The sequence below is a fragment of the Leuresthes tenuis genome, unplaced genomic scaffold (assembly GCF_036924035.1).
Source record: "Leuresthes tenuis unplaced genomic scaffold, fLeuTen1.0.hap1 SCAF_15, whole genome shotgun sequence".
Taxonomy (NCBI): domain Eukaryota; kingdom Metazoa; phylum Chordata; class Actinopteri; order Atheriniformes; family Atherinopsidae; genus Leuresthes; species Leuresthes tenuis.
Genome location: NW_027325369.1, coordinates 1,425,951 through 1,446,252, shown reverse-complemented (window position 1 = coordinate 1,446,252; position 20,302 = coordinate 1,425,951). Strand labels below are relative to the sequence as shown.

General features: G+C 41.4%; 1 protein-coding gene across 1 annotated transcript; it reads right to left on the bottom strand.

Annotated features, from left to right (window-relative positions):
* Positions 1 to 1,653: 1,653 nt before the first annotated feature.
* g2e3 (G2/M-phase specific E3 ubiquitin protein ligase) lies at positions 1,654 to 19,247 on the bottom strand. The gene is made up of 17 exons (XM_072365178.1): positions 19,095 to 19,247; positions 17,420 to 17,494; positions 16,303 to 16,400; positions 12,813 to 12,914; positions 11,405 to 11,529; positions 10,684 to 10,852; positions 10,371 to 10,477; positions 9,994 to 10,110; positions 8,759 to 8,883; positions 8,484 to 8,577; positions 6,027 to 6,197; positions 5,773 to 5,927; positions 5,464 to 5,648; positions 5,182 to 5,354; positions 3,705 to 3,744; positions 2,494 to 2,665; positions 1,654 to 1,955 (listed from the first exon to the last, which is right to left on the bottom strand). The coding sequence occupies exons 2-17, from the start codon at positions 17,475 to 17,477 to the stop codon at positions 1,654 to 1,656; spliced, it is 2,193 nt and encodes a 730-aa protein (XP_072221279.1). The 5' UTR covers positions 17,478 to 17,494; positions 19,095 to 19,247.
* Positions 19,248 to 20,302: the final 1,055 nt, after the last annotated feature.

Below are 20,302 nucleotides of genomic sequence, written 5' to 3'. Positions count from 1 at the left end.
TTGATTTTGAACCACCTTTGACCTGTTTACTCAGATGAAAGATCACTCAGTGTGCACTCTGATGACAGTACTGGTTCAGTGAAGGGACACTCTCCTCTGTGCATTTTTATTTTGTAGTTTTTCCCCTGTATTAATAATGCTGTAACAATATGGGGAGATCTACCAAACAGTGGCAGTCTGCTATTCACAGGAAGGGATATTGATCAAATAGCCTCAGCTAACCCACAACCTGAGAAACTCTGTAACAGCAAAAAAAACGGTCTTTAAATTCGGGTAAAATCTGGTAATCATTTCTATGTTTAATCACATTTAGAAAAACAAACAGAAACATGACAAACAGCAGCAAGCAGAACAAGAATCAGTTATCCTGAAGCACAAAGTGTTTGGTGAAAATGTCACCGAGCTAAAAGCCATTCTTAAGGCAAAGGTGTCGGGTCAGCACGAAAAACACAGGATAAAGCCATTTTCATTCAGTTCAAAAAGTAAGACAGCTCAGTGATAAACAATGTATTTAAGGAAAGGAAAATTCTAGTATTTATGTCTTGTTTTTTAGCTGATGCATTACTAATGAAACTCATAACAACATGAACAGAATCAGAAAAAGGAGACATGACTAAAACACATATACTGCTACGGTAACTTTTCTACTATCATAACGAACATTCTGATTTTGAATTAATCTCACAATAAAACTCTGAGGCAACAGTGAAAGTACCAACTGCCCTTATTGCTACCTTTTAAAGAATGAAAACATCCATGCATGAGGTTATCTTTATTTACAGTGAATATTACATGCAAGATGTGTTGGATATCTTGGTTTTTTAAAAATATATCAGACATTCATCTGCTTGGGGTCACGGGTGGGGGTCCTATGCTGTGACTGAGTCCACCCTGGACAGACTGCCAGGCCATCACAGAGACACACAACCATGCACTATCTATCCCCCTGACTCCAGGAGAGCTGTTAAAAGCACCAATCAGTCCCAGCATGCCCAGGGTCAACATGCAAACTCCACCCTTCTCGCTGTGAGGTGACGCTTCTGCCCACGTCTCGTGCAGCAGATATGTTTAAGAGCAGTATCTAAATTAGAAAAAGAAAAGCTCACTTTAAAAATGCTGCTATTTGTAATGCTATTTGACATTTAATACACGTGATTTCTATCATAGCCACAGAGTACAGAAAAGACATTGCTCTGGCCTGTGGTTTCCAGTCGTGTCCTGTTGCTGGGTCTTAAAATCCCTGCTGACAAGTCTAGTTTTAAAAAGCCGAATAATTTGTATAGATTTAGCTCTGTCAGATACTATCAGTTTTGCTCACTGGTCAGGAATATTCGCTAGCTCAGTGTATTTGATGTGATGGCTGAACTTTGGAACTGACCACGAGTGAAAACAACGGCAGTGACTGCATTTTAAAGTCACCAAAACATGATCAAACCGTTTGACATCCATAAATAACAATTAACACTTGAGATAATCAGCAAAACTTCCACAGATGTTACGCTGTTCTGCTACACATGAGACTGAATACAAAAAGAAAAACTAAATAATAATCAGTATGTTGAACAGCTCCAACAACAGATGTTTCATTGGAAGTTTCTTTGAAGACGTAACATAAATGACTTAATCCAAAGTCAGCCTCCAGCTTCCTCCCCTCTAACTCTCTGAGGGGAGCAGGTGTGCATGGTGGCTGATGGCCTGCTCCATGGAGCTCTTAAAGGCCTGGTAGGAGGATGTGACCGGCAGGAGGAGGACTTTGGACTCTGGTTTGCTCTGAGGGAAAAGACCCTTATCTCTCCACACTGCGTCTTCATCCTCCTCTTTGGATCCTCGTTGAGAGGAGGTGGGATGGTGGAGGAAGAAAATGGAGGGATCAGGGAGGAAGCCAACTGCTGGCAGCTCGTCAGCTCCAGTGGCGAAGCGAAGGATGTCCTGCAGGGAGATGGAGCTTCTTCCAACTGAGGAGAGGGAAGGGGACTTCAGTATTGCATGAACTATTAAGTGTTAAGTTACAGTCCTTCAGGAAGATATTTGCACACACAGGGCAGAAAAAAGATGGTCAAAGTTTGTTTTTATCTCAATTTATTCCTATGAGCCCATAAGAAGTTATTTTATTTCACACAGCAATTACTTTCCTTAAAAGGTCCCATCTACAACCATCTAAAACCTCAAAACAGTCCAGTCAAACAGGGCAAAACCTGAGAGCAATCCGTGGACTCTGGTCTCAACCTTCTCTTTGAGAAAAGCATTTTTCCTGAAGAAAATCACTTTTTTCAGCAGAGCAACTTGAAAGAGGACACCCACTCACGTGTGATTGTCATCTTTTGATTAAGACACATCTTACTTATGCAGCACGGCTCCTATCCAGCTTTACCTCCCTTTATCTTAATTAAACATGTTTGTCCAAATGTAATCTGAATATCTTCCTTTGCTCAAGTCTTTCTTGAAAAACAATGTCAGTAAAACCACAGATCTGAGATTAAATCTAAATTCTACCTTCACACTCCAGCAGAAAGTGTCTCCAGAAGGTGACGACGGCCATCTCTTGGTTCAGTTTCTCCTCCTGCTCAGAAAAGCCGACGGTGAAGAGCTGACCCAGAGTCTGAGCTGTAGGACGCGCTGCAGCTTGGCAGAAAATGCTGCAGAAGACTGACGGGAAGAGCTGAACCTGGATCAGAGCAAAGTTTTAGTTTTGCAGTTTGATTACTGAATGCAAAACTTCTGAATGTTGCTTACAGCCTGCTGGCTTTGACATCATTCAGTCCACAGTTCAAAATGCTTTAGATTTAACACAATCTAGGATTGCAAAGGGGCAGAAGATTCCCAGAAAATATCTGAGAACTTTCGGGGAATTCTGGAATTCTGGAAATATTCCAGATTGGATTATTCATTTCTAAACAATGACTTTCCATCAACTTTAGCTGGTGTGAAATGGCATTTTACTGTTGAATAAGACAAACAGCTGTATGGCTAGATAGCTGAAGAAATGGATAAAGATTTAATCCATCAGGAGGCAGAAGTAACAGCATCACAGTAGCACCATGATAAGATGGCCTCTTTGGTGAAATTGTGCTAGCTAGCTTCCAGTCAGTATATTTGGTTTACCAGTTAGCTAGCTAATGTATGAATTTATTTTTATTTAATAGCTGCGAGTTAAACTTTGACACCAAAGATCAAATATATCTACCTAATATCACCAAAACTTTGAGCTCAAATGTGTGACATCAGTAGTCTGTCTGGCTGTGGGCTCAAAGAGTAGCTTTAGTAATTCAGACTTCCAAATGATGGAGGGATGCACCATGCACAGCCCTGCAGCAGGCAGTGTGCTGTGATTGCACAATAACAGATACTCAACTGTATTTGCATCAGATCTGATCGTTTTAGCCAAGATTATGCTACAAAATATTTCATACCGACTATTTAAGTTCCACATCTTCAGTTAATTCCCATGAAAAGTTTCCAACTTTTCCTGGAATTTTGCAACCCAACTACAAATCTTTCAAACTTTTACAAGAACATCACAACTCTAAACGTGTCTTCTACCCAAAGACATGCACTGTTTGCTGCTCTGAGCAACAGCAACACGATAGCATTTAACTGAGAACAAAGTGACTGACCCATGGCTAATGGATGGATGAATCCACCGTTACTTTGAGGCTTCGTAGGTGTCTTAATGTTCACGGTAGCTTTGTGCTGAGAAAACTCACCTGATCAAAGACACCCAAAGTCTGTAGACCCTCACGAAACCTACAGGACAGAAACAACCAAAGCACAGTTACTACAGCTTTTTTTCACCTTAAAAAATGCAGTTAGAGAAGTTTGAGTAATAATGATGAAGTGTTTGCAACTGATATTGTATTAATATTATTCTTTTACATTCAAGGTGTCTTTATCCTTGTGTTTTTATGGCAAGTCTAACATTTCATGTCATAACCTTTTCCATACTTTTCCAACGGGTAAAACATATAGATTCCACAGTCTTGGAGGATGATCATTCAGCTGTTTTCGATTACAGAAAGTAAGAAAAAAATCACTGATATGACACAAAAGAGCAGAACACACCTAAAAAAAACACACCTAAAAAAGTTTTTAGAATAGTTTTAATCAATGGCTTTTATAATCCAGCAGAGGAAAACTGCAGTCAAAGGAGAGTTCTTGCAGTGCTGCCTCATCCGGATGATTGACAGGAAACATGGTCCCAACCAGAGAGCTGGCAGTAGGGACCATGGAAAGGATTAGACAACTCCTCCAACCAGATGCTGGTTGTTCTCAGTCACCTGTGTCTGAAGTTTAAACTAAATGGGAAGGTTGTAAAAGGGAAGCATACAGGTCGGCCGAGGAAGACGTCAGAGAGTCGGGACAGAAAACTGTGTCTGAAAATGTCCAACAAAAGAAATGAAACAAGCAAATGTTTGAGTAAACTGTAAGAAAGCAGCTGAAGGAAATGGGATTTCCATCCAGAGAAGCCAGAGTAAAGCATCAGCAACACCTAAAGAGGAGAGAAGCAGCTCACAGCGGCTGAAGAGAAGCAGCCAGGGACTGTGGATGGTTGGATGGAAGTGAGACTCAGAGAGGAATCACCAAGGAGACGATGCACATACAGTACTGGCAGGTAAAGTTTTTTAAAGTTTTAAAGTTGAGTAGAGAGGCATTACAGTTGCTCTATCAGCCGAGTCTCTGCAAACCAAAACAGTACTGCCACCCGATATTTCTGCCACGTCCTACCAGGGGTCCAAGCTCGCCCGTCTCCTCTGCCGCTGATGATGATCCTATGATAACCTCAAACCTCTTATTTCTCTTGATCCATTTTGTTCCTGGAAATGGAAAAGTTGTCCATGATCTGTGAACCGCTGGACCCTGACTGATGAAGAAAGCATTCAATTCATAAAAAAAGCCAACATTTTTTCCTACGTTTGTCTGGAAAAAAGCCATCGATTACAACAATCTTAATTCCTTTTTAGGTATGTTTTCCAAAATGTTACAAAAAGCTTTCATGTCATAATGTGGCTTGTTATATTTACTGTACGCAAAACAAGCGAACGAGCAAAAAGATGAACAGCTAAATGAACATCCTCCAGGAGTGGCGATTCCAGATGTGGTCTGATAGAAAATGTTCTAAAACACACAGCAGTCCTGTCAACAGACCAGCTCCATGCACTGTGCCTTTCTATTCATTTATCTCACCTCTGCAGTGGCAGCTGCATCCTGGTGATCATGGTGAAGCTCACCATATCATCCACCAGAGCCTGTCTCTCCTCGAGGCTAGCGATTGGTCGGTTGCAGCCAGCCAGCTCCAGGTACTCCCAGCTCGCTGCCATGACTTTTCTCAGATCATCTAAAGTCTCTGCCTTTGCAATCTGAAACAATGATATGTTTAGTTTAGTTTTAAAAGGTTTAAAGATGTCTGGAATGCTGCTGTACTCCGCTGTGGGGTGTAGAAGGCCTGGAACTTTGTCCCGTGCTCACCCGAGTGACTTGGTGGGTGAAGTGTGTTTCAGGGGTCATGTGTTTGATAGTGAGTGGGCAGTTGGCTGGATAGTTGAACAGACACTGATACAGAGCGTGGGAGAAGAAGCCAACAGGTGGGCCACCGTGAACCAAAGAGAGGGCCAGCAGACAGCCAAGGTCAAAGTACAGGTCATCCCGAAGAGCTGAACGACACACACACACTTAATGCAGATCTCACAAGGTTTGAAAAGTGGAATCCCCAGTGGGATGCTTGAGATGTCTACACATGATTAGAAAGCCCAAATGATCTCCATCACTTCTTATTACCCTGGGAGTCTAGTGCCAGGTTTTTGGACCCATATGGACCTTCGAACGCCACAGAGTCCTGGATCTGCTGCATCAGCAGCTTCAAAAAGTACTGCTTGGCTGTGTTTCGGTCCAGGAGGCTGCTGGGAAATGCAGTTTGATGCTCATCTATGAACCTGGACAAAGATGGTGAACAGTTAAAAGGAGAACAGGCAAAATGGAAAATATCCAAAAGAAAAATGTTCAGACAGAGGTGAATCTTTTTATCTACTGACCTAATGGACAGAGTGTGGCTGGGGTTGAAGTCGGCCCTCCTGACCAGCTCCAGACCAGCTGACAGAGCCTGGTCCCCGTTCACCTCCACCTGGACACTGACAGGATGAAGCTGAGGGACTAAAGACTGAAGTAGCTCCTCAGGTGATCCAGATTGTACAGGTAAAGATGGCCTGAAAGAGACAGAGACAAAGTTCCACTAACAAGACATTTTACAGGTGGGAACATGGCTAAGCTGTGCTATGTCTGTATACCTTTTACAGGTGGGAACATGGCTAAGCTGTGCTATGTCTGTATACCTTTTACAGGTGGGAACATGGCTAAGCTGTGCTATGTCTGTATACCTTTTACAGGTGGGAACATGGCTAAGCTGTGCTATGTCTGTATACCTTTTACAGGTGGGAACATGGCTAAGCTGTGCTATGTCTGTGTACCTTTTACAGATGGGAACATGGCTAAGCTGTGCTATGTCTGTATACCTTTTACAGGTGGGAACATGGCTAAGCTGTGCTATGTCTGTGTACCTTTTACAGGTGGGAACATGGCTAAGCTGTGCTATGTCTGTGTACCTTTTACAGGTGGGAACATGGCTAAGCTGTGCTATGTCTGTGTACCTTTTACAGGTGGGAACATGGCTAAGCTGTGCTATGTCTGTGTACCTTTTACAGATGGGAACATGGCTAAGCTGTGCTATGTCTGTGTACCTTTTACAGGTGGGAACATGGCTAAGCTGTGCTATGTCTGTGTACCTTTTACAGGTGGGAACATGGCTAAGCTGTGCTATGTCTGTGTACCTTTTACAGGTGGGAACATGGCTAAGCTGTGCTATGTCTGTGTACCTTTTACAGGTGGGAACATGGCTAAGCTGTGCTATGTCTGTGTACCTTTTACAGGTGGGAACATGGCTAAGCTGTGCTATGTCTGTGTACCTTTTACAGGTGGGAACATGGCTAAGCTGTGCTATGTCTGTGTACCTTTTACAGGTGGGAACATGGCTAAGCTGTGCTATGTCTGTGTACCTTTTACAGATGGGAACATGGCTAAGCTGTGCTATGTCTGTGTACCTTTTACAGGTGGGAACATGGCTAAGCTGTGCTATGTCTGTGTACCTTTTACAGATGGGAACATGGCTAAGCTGTGCTATGTCTGTGTACCTTTTACAGGTGGGAACATGGCTAAGCTGTGCTATGTCTGTGTACCTTTTACAGGTGGGAACATGGCTAAGCTGTGCTATGTCTGTGTACCTTTTACAGGTGGGAACATGGCTAAGCTGTGCTATGTCTGTGTACCTTTTACAGATGGGAACATGGCTAAGCTGTGCTATGTCTGTGTACCTTTTACAGGTGGGAACATGGCTAAGCTGTGCTATGTCTGTGTACCTTTTACAGATGGGAACATGGCTAAGCTGTGCTATGTCTGTGTACCTTTTACAGGTGGGAACATGGCTAAGCTGTGCTATGTCTGTGTACCTTTTACAGGTGGGAACATGGCTAAGCTGTGCTATGTCTGTGTACCTTTTACAGATGGGAACATGGCTTAGCTGTGCTATGTCTGTGTACCTTTTACAGATGGGAACATGGCTAAGCTGTGCTATGTCTGTGTACCTTTTACAGGTGGGAACATGGCTAAGCTGTGCTATGTCTGTGTACCTTTTACAGATGGGAACATGGCTAAGCTGTGCTATGTCTGTGTACCTTTTACAGGTGGGAACATGGCTAAGCTGTGCTATGTCTGTGTACCTTTTACAGATGGGAACATGGCTTAGCTGTGCTATGTCTGTGTACCTTTTACAGGTGGGAACATGGCTAAGCTGTGCTATGTCTGTGTACCTTTTACAGGTGGGAACATGGCTAAGCTGTGCTATGTCTGTGTACCTTTTACAGATGGGAACATGGCTAAGCTGTGCTATGTCTGTGTACCTTTTACAGATGGGAACATGGCTAAGCTGTGCTATGTCTGTGTACCTTTTACAGGTGGGAACATGGCTAAGCTGTGCTATGTCTGTGTACCTTTTACAGGTGGGAACATGGCTAAGCTGTGCTATGTCTGTGTACCTTTTACAGGTGGGAACATGGCTAAGCTGTGCTATGTCTGTGTACCTTTTACAGATGGGAACATGGCTAAGCTGTGCTATGTCTGTATACCTTTTACAGGTGGGAACATGGCTAAGCTGTGCTATGTCTGTGTACCTTTTACAGGTGGGAACATGGCTAAGCTGTGCTATGTCTGTGTACCTTTTACAGGTGGGAACATGGCTAAGCTGTGCTATGTCTGTGTACCTTTTACAGATGGGAACATGGCTAAGCTGTGCTATGTCTGTGTACCTTTTACAGATGGGAACATGGCTAAGCTGTGCTATGTCTGTGTACCTTTTACAGGTGGGAACATGGCTAAGCTGTGCTATGTCTGTGTACCTTTTACAGATGGGAACATGGCTAAGCTGTGCTATGTCTGTATACCTTTTACAGGTGACTGAGGAGTGAATGGGGGAGAGATGCCGTTTGGATAGCAGGCTTCTCCGCTGACCTCTCTGAGGTGACGTGACCAGGCATGCTGGAGCAGACAGAAACACACAGTTCACAGCAGGTACAGGTGGTTTAAATTGTCATCCCTTTGCTAAGCAGAGATGAGACCAAGCTGAGGGTTTGAGGAGCAGGAGTCTCAGATACAGAAAAGTTAAGTTTTCTTCACATGGGCTACAACACAAGCAGTCAGCTCATCTAAGGGCTCACACCTCTGCCGTCGGTAGCCTTTGTGCAGTCGCTGCAGGCCCAGTCTCTGGTGTCCAGTTTCAGCCCCGAACATTTTCTGTGAGTGCCCCTGGATCCACACAGCCGGCATCGAATCACCTCAAACCAACTTATTCAAGCACAAACACAGAAACACATTCATTTTAGAAGGGCCAAGCCTTTACATGATGTGAAAAGAGAAGACGTGCTGATGCTGCACACATCTGAACAAACTGAAAATTACGTCTGCTCGCAATCCAAGCTGTGCTGTCAAGATGAATTTTCCTTAAGCTTTATTCCCATTGGTTTGATTACCCTCTACACCCAAATTAACAATTAATTAACAACTCTTTTTTTCTACATCGTACTGATGTATTATATCTTGAGTCAAATACTTTAAATAAAACATTATCTTCAGCATAGAACAGCCTCTGAGGCTCAACATTGCTCATTTTCTGTCACAGGTACCCCTGCCCACCCCTCCCCTGAAGGCACAAAGTTACTCAAGTTGTGACGGTGAAGGCAAACAAGGCTGGAAGCGGTACTGCCGAAGATGTCCTTCCCAAAAAAGCAGCTACTTCAGTGGAATTATGTTGGATACAAACGAGCAGATACACAACAGACCACGAGAAATAAGAAGCCTGAAACATCGAAAGGGGGAACTTATTTCACCATCTCAAGCATCAGCACCCGAGCCTGTGCCAGGATAGTCTGAAAGCTCAGCAGCTAACAGAGCAAAGTGAGCTGGTTCAGCACGGTCAGAATACTCTGAAATATTGTGATGCATCACCCACCCCTCGCTGAAGGTCACAAACTGACATTGCACTGGCATGCACTGCTCGTCTCTGACACAGACCAAACATTTTCCTTCCTGGTCTGAGGTCCTTCTGTCAGTCCTGTTGGCTCTAGTCACCGTAAATGATGTCACAAACTCTGTGGGGTGATCTGTGATTCTAATCTCAGCTTTGACATTCAAGTCAAACGTGGTGTTTTTTACAGCTTAAGGTAATCTCAAATATCAGGTCATTTCTTTCAAAAGCTGGCTCACAGAGAGTTTAGCGTGCTTTTAACTATTGTTTAATCATGTCTCGTCAGCATCATTCTGTTCTTGCTCTGTCAGCACTCGGTTCATTTTGTCCTTTCATCATAACCTCGTTACATTGTGCTGAATAAATGAACTCTAACTACAACTTGAGCACACTTCAGGGCAATTGAGCAGTCTAAGGTTTGCAAGCCATACCCGCTCTTGGCGGAGTGCGTGCGTCCGCTGTCGCAGAGGCAGGTGAGAGAGTCACAACAGTTGTAAACCTCCAGAAGCTCCGAATATGCGTTTGCCTCCAACTCCCATGAGGCATCTCTGCGAAGAAAGAAAAAGAATCCAGTGTTAGCATCTCCAACTCAGCATGACAACCGATATGATGACATAAGGAGGCAGTTTTTATCTTTTCTGAACAGAAGAAAGCATGTGGCGTGTTCTGGGATAAGCTTGTCATGCTCTTGATGTTTTAAGGACAGAAAACACCGGACATGTCTATAGAATCCTGGATAGATTAGAGTATTTTCAGCTGCTTGTTCCTCGTGGGGAGAAACAGATCTGGTGGTGAATGGTTGTGGTACCTCTCCGGGATGTATATTCCCATCCTGAGCATCTCCTCCTGGAAGTTTTCTTTGTTGTTACAGAGAGTACATCTGAAGAAGAAGAGGCCTGCGCTGTGAGCCTGACGCTGACACAAACACATAGAAATACAAGGAGGAAGTCACGGACACTGTCCTGTATCTGCAGCATTTTTACATTCTAAAACACTAGCTTCCCTCACAGAAAGGGTGGCACGTTATTTGCTCTCCATTTCCTATAAAACTAATGCAAAATGTCCCGACTGAAGATGTAAATCAACAAATAAAACTGGGGTGAACTGCATGTGTGTAATACCTGCACACAGTCTCTGTGGAACCAGCTGGTGTGGCAAGATGGACACTTGAGGACAGAGTAGGACAGAACAGGGTCGATGGAGTCCAAACAAACAGAGCAAGACTGAGGCAGACTGATGTCTGAAGCCACACACACAGACTGAGAAGGACTGTGATCCTGACAGTAAGACCTGGACAAGCAGATAAAGAGGTTTAGATCACATAGTTGTGGATCCATAGTATCTCTCAGCTTAGAAGCAGGGAAGTACTATGATCTGTTTGGCAGGATACTCTTTCTGCATAAATAAACCCCACCTGAGCCATCAGTTCTTACTCTTTGGGACCCCAAATGAAGCCTTTTCAACATTTATCCATTACTTTCAGCTGTACGTTTAGATTTTTCACCAGATTTCCACTGTTTCAGACATAAATCTTCTTACATTCAACAATTTTATCCATTGCATTTATGTAGTCATTCATTAATTCATTGGAATATACACACATGAATATAAATATACAATCATATATAATAATACCTACATATAAAGTATACAAAAATGACCTCAAGTTATATATCAGAGTCTTAATAAATCAATTATTACAGTATATTTTGGTTAGAACGGTGCAAACATTCAACCATAAATGTATTTTTTTTGCATTAGCTCAGTTCAGTTCACTCCAAGTGACAGAGGACTCTGACCATGGCACCGTCTTTAAAGAAAACGTCTCGTGGAGGCACTCACGGGAACAATCCAGTAAACTGTGAGATGAACATCTGTTGTCGCCCACAGGGGAAGTGAACCATCTTCCTGCAGCTTCTGACATTACAGCCAACACATGCTCCCTTCTTTTTACAGCCACAACATTTCTGAAACACACAATAAGCCAGACTGATCACTAAATGAATACTCTGCCAAGGACAAGTCTGTACTCTGCTTCCTCCGCCCGAGCCCCATATACATCCTTTTAAACTTTAAATATTGCACATCGAGACATGGATGGCAGACAGTTTCTTGCAGCTCAACCAGGACAAAACAGAAGTATTGGCCATCGGTCCTGAGGCACACAAAGAGCAACTGTATTCAAAATTGAAGTCACCATCAATAAACTTAAGAAATAAAGAGCCTTTGAGTTTTATTTGATCCCAGCTTGCAGTTTTTTGTTCTTTAAACTGAAGGGTTAACCCGTTTCTCTCTGAAGCCAACGCAGAGACACTGATACACACTTTTATCACTTGCAGAATTGATTACTGCAGTTCTCTTCTTTCTGGGCTTCCTGAAAACAACACTGATACCTTACAGCTACTGCAAAACTCAGCTGCTTGTCTGCTGACGAGCACCAGAAAGAGAGCACATATTACATCACATTTAAAACCTCTGCATCTCCACATTCCAGTGTGTTTCGGAGTTGATTTTAAGATTATTTAATGGTCTTTGACCGAAATATTGGTCTGATTTGCTTTTGGTTTATGAATCACCTTGAGCCCGCAGGTCTTCCATTCCTAAAACATATGGAGAAGGACCATTTAACAGCCTTCCTGGGAAACTGAGGGCAGCTGGGAGTGTTGAAGCTAAATTAAGACTTACCGTTTTAGTAAACTGAATCTTATTCATTCACATACTTTCCAATATTTGACTTAGATTTAGTTGTTTTATGCTAAATAGAATTGAATCTTATCCCATCTTAAACCTACCTTAGTTTAACCAAGTCTTAATCTCTTGTTTATGTATTTATTTGAATGTTTCAACCTCTTCGAGGTGGCGTGGCTGTTTTGGTTGATCTTTGCTGTTTTTACTGCTTTTGAAAAGCTCTTTGTGCTAATTTTTTGTATGAAAAGTGCTAAACAAATAAAGATGAACTGATTGATTCACCCATATTCCAACTGTCCACCAAACTCCATTCAATTTTGTGGAGTAAACATACTAGACTAGTGTCGTATCTCCACCTTTGATTTGCCTTGATGGAGAAACAAACAGTAGACACACACGAGCCAATAAAAATCCCATCCATTGGTTTTCCTCTTGACCAAAGGCACCACTTTTATTCAACTTTGTTTGAAGCTCGTGACAAATCGGGTCATTTTTGGTGTTGGACAGTTGGACTAATGATAATAAAGAACAGTGTAATACGGTGAAATAATAATGCGCTCACCAGTCGAGCCGACCTGCGGATCTCCTGTTTGATGTCGTCAACCAGGAAACCAAAGACGCCCTCATCCTCTTCTCCTCGCTGATAAACTCCACAAGATGTTAACTGGTACAACACACAAATTCATTAGCACACACTCTTGATATTAAGGAACATTATTTGGAATATATTAAGTGCTAAACTATGAATGTTGACTGAACCAATTTGACCAATTAGTTGGAGTAGTCCAACTAAAAGTCCACATGAAATTCTCCGACTTCTGCGTTTAAAGGAAATCTGGAAATGCCGTATTGTCCGTTTCTTGGTGACTAAAATGAGTTTAATGATCACAGTACTGCTCTCATGCTGAATAAATTCATTCATATTACATCACTTAACGTGAGCTCACTACAACCTTGAGATTAGACGCTCAGGAAGGAAATGAATCACAGACAGGTATGCAAGTATGATGAGGTTATGAAAGGGTCGGCTGACTAGGGCAGGGCATCAAACACATTTTACTGAAACATGGATTCAGTTTGCTCTTTAACATCCACCACAAATGTGTAATTAGCCAAAAGGTTCAGTTTGATCATGTTTATGTTTACACATGGGAAACGAAGGTCTATTTTTGCTAGAACATTCAATCTGGCATGTTAACTGTATGTATGATCAAAAGAAGACAGCTTTTTCCCAGAGGGGAGGAGCTTCTACATGGGAGGAGCTTATATATGGGGAGGGGCTTATATAAGGTACTGTGCCACTGTCAGAAATATGTTTTATAAGAGATATATATATATATATATATATCTTGGCTTTTGTTAGGTTCCGCTTTTGGCTAAACAATAAGGAAAATTAGTTAAATGTATTAATTTCCTCCCATTTTACTTCTAAAATAAAGCAAAAACTAGTTTTAACAATTTCTTTGTCATTTTTTTTGTTTGTTATGTTAATGAAGGAAACAGAAAAAAATATTCAAATCAAAAATTAAGTCACATGGGGAAAAAAAAATCGAAGATTTCACATTTAGATCACATCGCCCAACCACATGTCTACATAGTGACTAGAAACTTTGTGTCACAAACATGTGGGCTTGATGTTGTACTTCTGTTGGTACTTGGCTAATTGTTTAACCTGGGTATAGCCCTGTATTAAGCATGGTTTACCCATGTTAATTAAAAAAATTAAAACCTTTTTGCCTTGCTAACACACGTCTACATGTTAAAGGGTTTTGCGGTGACTTGGAGGCAGTCCCATGAATATGTGGAACAGTCTGAGCTGTGGGCTGCTCTCTGTTGTGTCAGCACTGTTGTTTAGCCTTGCTGTGCTGTGTAAAAGACAGAGGCTTAGGTGGAGACAGATCTGCTTTGTGATGGACTGAAACTAGCTCACCAGCTGTTGTATGAGCTTTTCATCAGTACTTCTTTGCTATAAACAGATTGTGAAATCGGTTATTTTGTCCTTGTTCTGGCTAGCTCAAGCTAACATTTAATCAATTAGCATTCAATCCACGTGTAGCTGATCTCCAGAGCTTGTGCACCGTTAGCTTTCTGAGGGACTGCAGGGCTGTTCATTTGCATTGAAAAGAATGACCTCTCCGAGGACAGAAAGGGGCTCTCACTCTCTCTCTGGGACATCGGTGTACATGAAGTGTAGCTGAATTCAGTGAACAGATGTTGTCTTTCAGCTATAAGAATGGTGATTTCATCCGATGATGCTGCAGTTTTATATTCAGGATCTCATTAGAGTAGAGTGAAACATTTTACTACTGAAACTGTAAGACAAAAGCATCAGTGACCAGCATCATGAGCATCACACACCAGCTCAAGAATCTGCAGGGTTTTTGTTTAGTTTTTTTCTTTTCTGGTTACAAAAATGTATTCACTCTTTATCGTGCTGCATTGTGAGCTGTTCCAGCTGGTTGTTTCCAGCATCTGTTTAAGTGTCAATGGAAAAACATTAATACTACTCACAGGAATATGGGAGGTTATCAGTCACTTGGTTTAGAAGCATGTAATGCAATGCTGTGTTAAAAGGGACTTTGAAAGAGTAGCATTATGTTGTTATGTAATCTCCCAAAGGTTGGGGCATGTTTAAATCAATTCATTTTATTTGATCAATAAATATGCCTCCACCCTTTTTTCCTCAGACCTGTTAGTAAGCTTAGCCTCTCAGCAGGTTTTCAACCTGGTTTGATGATGGCGAATGAGGATAAAACCTACTGTTTTTTCAATTATTATTAGTTACAGGCTGTATAAAGTTACTTTAGGTGCATTATTCCTTATTTCTGCCATTGCTTCGGCAGTGTGACATCCCTTGAATGAGTGCGAGAGGTTGCAGGGTTGCATTTTGAAGGGCAGCACTGCTTAAGTCCTGTTCAGAGTTACTGAGAGGCAGGGCTCTTTTATACCTTCACAGAGGTATCTGTCTGCAGTGCCTCCACAGATGGACAGGCAGATGTGCAGTCCTCCAAAAAGCTAACACTGTACAGGCTTCTGTGATGACACTATGTGTTGAAAGTAAGCTTGAGCCTTCGAGACAACCTTCAGCAACAACAAATTTCACAATAAAGAGGACGAAATCCCCCCAAAAAAACATAAAAAAGCAAAGGAGAAAAACAATGACCACTGTTGAGCCAGACAATCTTCCTAATCTTAACACCTTCACAAAGCAGATCTTTGTCCCCTTTAGCCTCTCTTTTCTACAGCAGAGCAACAGAACGGCTGCCCCCAAATAGCAGCAAAAACACTCACATCTCCATCTTTGTTTGCAAGGCGCCAACAGAGAGCCTTACTCATTGATGTTTTTGGATGTGTATCAATAAAGCTGGTTTAAGTTTATTTAAGCTGGTTACTACTACTACAGGGCAGGCATGACCCGACTCAGTATAACCAGGGAGGCTGGAGAGTGAAAGAACCCCTAACGGCCCAGTTTGCCTGTCCAGAGACACAGTCCCAAAGTTACATGCACCCTCAGAGGCCTTCCAAACTTTCAGCCCCCTCTCATCCATCCCCGACTCTTACCTCTTTGAAGCTTTTATTTTGTCAACATGTATCTGTTCTCGTCTAAGCTTTTTATTCATTTTTATTGTTAAATTGTTCCATGAATTTTTCAAAAATGTGGTTTCTTAAATCTTACATAAATGTATTTTGATCTTCCTGACTGAGTTACACATAAAAATATAAAATGTGTGGCCAAAACCAGCCTTTGCTCATTTACATTTAGCATCCATTTAGCCCCCCCCGCAGTAAACGTGTTGTGTGTGCTACACTTGATAACACAACAGCCGAGTTAAAAATAGTGCTTTTCTTTTCTGTTTGACAGTTTAAATATATCTTTGAGTTCATATCCAGCTGTTTAAAACACTTACATTTACCTTGTATGATAGATGGAGATAGAAAAAATGTACTTTTAGGAGTCCCTATATTCTTGTGACAAGTGTGAACATAATGTATTATTGCAATAAAGACGAAAAACTGTCCACAAATAAACGAACAAACTCACACAGACTTACCAAACAGAAGTAGTGGACGGACAGCTTGTGCTCTTCAACTGTAACCTTCTCCCCAAACATGGCTGGGTCATCGTCACTGAGCCTGCACAGAACACAGCCTGGACACCCAGAAATATTATTTTATTTTCCTCTGTCTCTTTAGCCTTGCATTACGTCTGTTCTTACTTTGCTAGTAGCAGCATTTCTAAGCTAGTGGATCATGAACATAAAACAATGAGCTGCAGAGATGCAGCTCAGGATCTTACTCTCAGAAAACAGACACAGCATGGTATCATCACAACACCATGTCCTTCACATACATGCTGCACAACATCTGAGACGGTCCCGCAAGCGTTTCTTTGCCTTCAATGGACTCAGTTTCCTGTTGGACTTGCGGGTGCAGCATGGTATGGAGTTAGAACTGCGTTAGAGCTTCGCTGAGCTGTGCAAGCACACATTTACCTGTTGTAGTTCAGAAAGTCACGTTAACTGACACCAACAGGGAGCTGTAAACCGGCCTTTAGGCGGACTTCACTCCTGACTGGTCACTGCAGTCAAAAGCATATCTTTCACATCTTCTCCATGGGAATCTAATGATTATTTAACACCTCAGCTCAGGTCAAGTCACACAGAGTGACCTTCAATCTCTTCATTTTCACAATGTGCAGAGCAGCTACTCTAAACTCTTCTTTGAATCCAACAACCTTGCAGCAGTTATTTCAGGCAGAGTTTGAGCTGGGTGGGAGCCACCACAAGGTCCTTTCCATCGGCTTGAATAATGCAGTCAGCCGGTGGACTCGATCAGTGCTAATCCAGCTAACTCCACCATTTTTGGGTTGGAAAGCTTGAGGAAGTCGTTCAGAACCTAGATCCATCGACTTGTCCTTTTCATATCAAACTGGTTTATACAGAGAATAAACTGCAGAGATCAGAACGAGTTTCGACAGAGCTCCAAAGGGAGAATTTTATGGATAAGGAGCCCACTATTTCACACTTAAATATTCTATATATGCCAACACACCAGGGCGCTCAGCTCTTTTTATCGGCCGATTCTAAATCTGAAATACAGCAAGGCCCCCTGCTGTGTTTACATCAGCTGACAATCTAAACAGCATACAAGTGTGTGTTCATCACTCACAGCCCTCGTGGAAATCGGATGAGTCAGGAACCTGCAACCGCCTCGTCTTCTTCTTCATGCTTGTGCTAATGAAACCTGCTGGAGCATGACGACAGTGAGCCGTGGTCACATTTATTAAGCTTTCACCTACAGAATTATCATTACAAAGTCTTTAACAAACAACATACTGCATAAGTCATAAAGAAACAAAACAGAAAAAGCACCATTAGGGCCACCTGTGGTCAACAAATGATCCCCAACTAGGCATAGCAGGTAAGTATCCAGGTGCCTGCATTATGATGAAAGTTCAACATAACCGGTTTCTTTCTGCTCTTTCTGCAGTAACACTAACAGCAGACACAGTGTTTGTCACGGTAATAAGTCACCCAGCTTTTTTGCTTCTGGATATGTACTGGTTTGCATAGGTAGAGTCAGGTGACCAATCTTGACCATCTTGATTCAGATGGTATAGTAACAATAACTATGATATCACAGACAGCGTATGTTAAAGCGATCAATAACCTATCACTGAGTGAAGACAGCTCGGTTTGTTCTTATAGGTTTAAGTGCCTCCTTTGATACTGTCGATCCTGCATTGTTTAGAGCCCTTATTGTTTAGAGACTTGGCTCTTAAGTCTATTAGTCTCATATCTCTCTAATAGAAGCTTTTTTGTCAAGCTGAATCATTTTTCCTCCTAAACAGCCGAGCTCAGCTGACTTGTGATGTGCCACAGGGCTCAGTCCTCGGCCCCCTCTCTGTTCTCTTACATGTTACCTGGTGGCCAGCTTATTCAAGGCCATAATGTACATTAGTAGTTTTTATACGAACAACACTCAGTTGAACATGCTAATAAAACCCACAAATCCCAGCAGTAATCTCACAGCCGAAATCATGGACGGCCGAAACGTTCCTGAACGCAATGACGACAGGTCGGAGGACATTGTGTTTTGAATATTATCTATTTCAGGTCATCTATCAGTCTGTCATATGGCTTCTATGTTAAAGTGCAATTTTAAGACCTTGATTATTCAAATAACAATTACCTTATTTGTTGCAAGGTTGTGTCAAATTAGTTCCTACATTTAATTACACAATTAACAATAAAAATAAAGATACTAATAAGCAGAAAATTGTAAAAATGTGTCTGTTACATGACTGTGTACCTTAAAGAGAACACACACTCAAATATTTCATGAATATGACAGAAATGTTGAGATTATTCTTTAAAAGAAAGAAAGAAAGAAAGAAAAAAGCTAGCAAAGCTGCAAATGTTCAAAATGCTATATCAGCAAGTTCTTTCATCTCCAGAAGGCGAATAGTTTCTGGGGATTAATCTAAATTAAATCTAAAGTCAATCAATGACGAGTTTGAAGTGTTCTTCTTAAGAATACAAAACATATTATTGTTGATTCCCGGAATACTTTCTGATGAATTAAGTCTGCATGCAACTCTCTGCAGAAGTTCTGCAGGTAAACACCAGGCACTGGTATCTACTTACAGGGATACAGGCTGCTGGTACTATTAAAACCCGGTAAAGACGAGGCAAAGGGAAGAAAAATATGAATAGTGTGTAATTGTGTGTTTTAAACCATACCGCGAACCGTTTCCAGTAAGTTCTACGGACACGCTGAATTTAACCGTCAGAGAAGATTTAAACCAACTAAAACCGACAGAAATGTTTACCTATCGACCTACTTTAACTTCAAGGTGAAGAATGTCAGTTTGTGGTCATTTTTAGTCTTCTTTTGTAGAGCTATTCCGCTTCTTCGTCTGTTTACTTCTAACGCCATCCAGTTTTAAATTTCCCTCTTTCAAAACAAAAGAGTCGCACTTCCGTTTCCGCTCGTCCTCTTCTTCTTCTCCTCCTCCGCCCTGGCACGGACACGCACCTCGCCGAACTCATCTGACGGAGCATTTTGCTGCCACTTTCAGGTGTTGCCTACCTTTGCTTGTGATAGAGCTGTTAATGCTCGTTTCGCTTTGACTTTGACTTTGAATTGACCCCTTCAGACGCTGTGAATGTTTCTGCAAAGGTGTTTTATTTCTCCAATAATTCGTTTTCTTTCAAATAAAATGTGCATTAATTGGTTAAACTTTTCATTCCTACTGTTGGATGTCTCCCTTTCCTTCTCATGAGATATTTACTTAATAATAATAGATGAAAAGTCACATTAGAGAATCAAATAATTTAGAAATATTCAAATTAATTCTACTTTAGTGCTCTACAACACGTGATCTGTTGTAAGATTGGAAGAAACTACTATCATCTCATTTTAAAGGGATTTTGGCATGAGTCTTAACAAGTTCAAACTATTTTGAGTCAAATATGAAGCGTTTGAGGTGCAGGATTACACTGCAGTAAGCTGTTATTACTTATTCTTTATTGATTAATCATTTTTTAAGTTTAATACAATGATTACTGGTAGTTTAATAAGGATCTGAAAGCCATTAACTTTACTGAGTGATGATGCATTTGAAATAAACCTTGACAGTCTAGAATATCACTCACCTGTAAATATTAGAAAGTTATTTCTGAAACATTTTTAAAGATATATCAGTTTTTATGTATTTTGTTTGTCAAGATCAGTTCAATTCCATGATAATGTGTGAAGTTTGAAGTAAATAGCGACATTATCTTCAGCCACGGTTGAGCTGCTGTGATTGTAGGAGACAGTGATGGACTGTATTAACATATATATTAATAAATAGCCCTAAACTGCTGTCCACAGGTACAGAAGTCTCATACTTTTTTTAATTCCTCTGTTTACTAAACGTATTGCAACAGTTAAAATGCAAGCAGTATAAAAGCTAATGATCTGTTTGATATTTATATTTTGTGTACAACTTTTGAAATGTGAGGATTTAATTTTTTCGTTGAACCACTTTGATAATTGGATTTTAAT

What these genes read in the sequence shown, in the direction of transcription:
- g2e3 (XM_072365178.1), bottom strand. Translation starts at nt 17,477, where the DNA reads ATGAAGAAGAAGACGAGGCGGTTGCAGGTTCCTGACTCATCCGATTTC. An exon ending in TCCTCAGTCACCTGTAAAAG is followed by an intron (nt 6,198 to 8,483) that starts GTATACAGACAT and finishes TGTCTCTTTCAG; the next exon opens with GCCATCTTTACCTGTACAAT. An exon ending in AGCCACACTCTGTCCATTAG is followed by an intron (nt 5,928 to 6,026) that starts GTCAGTAGATAA and finishes ATCTTTGTCCAG; the next exon opens with GTTCATAGATGAGCATCAAA.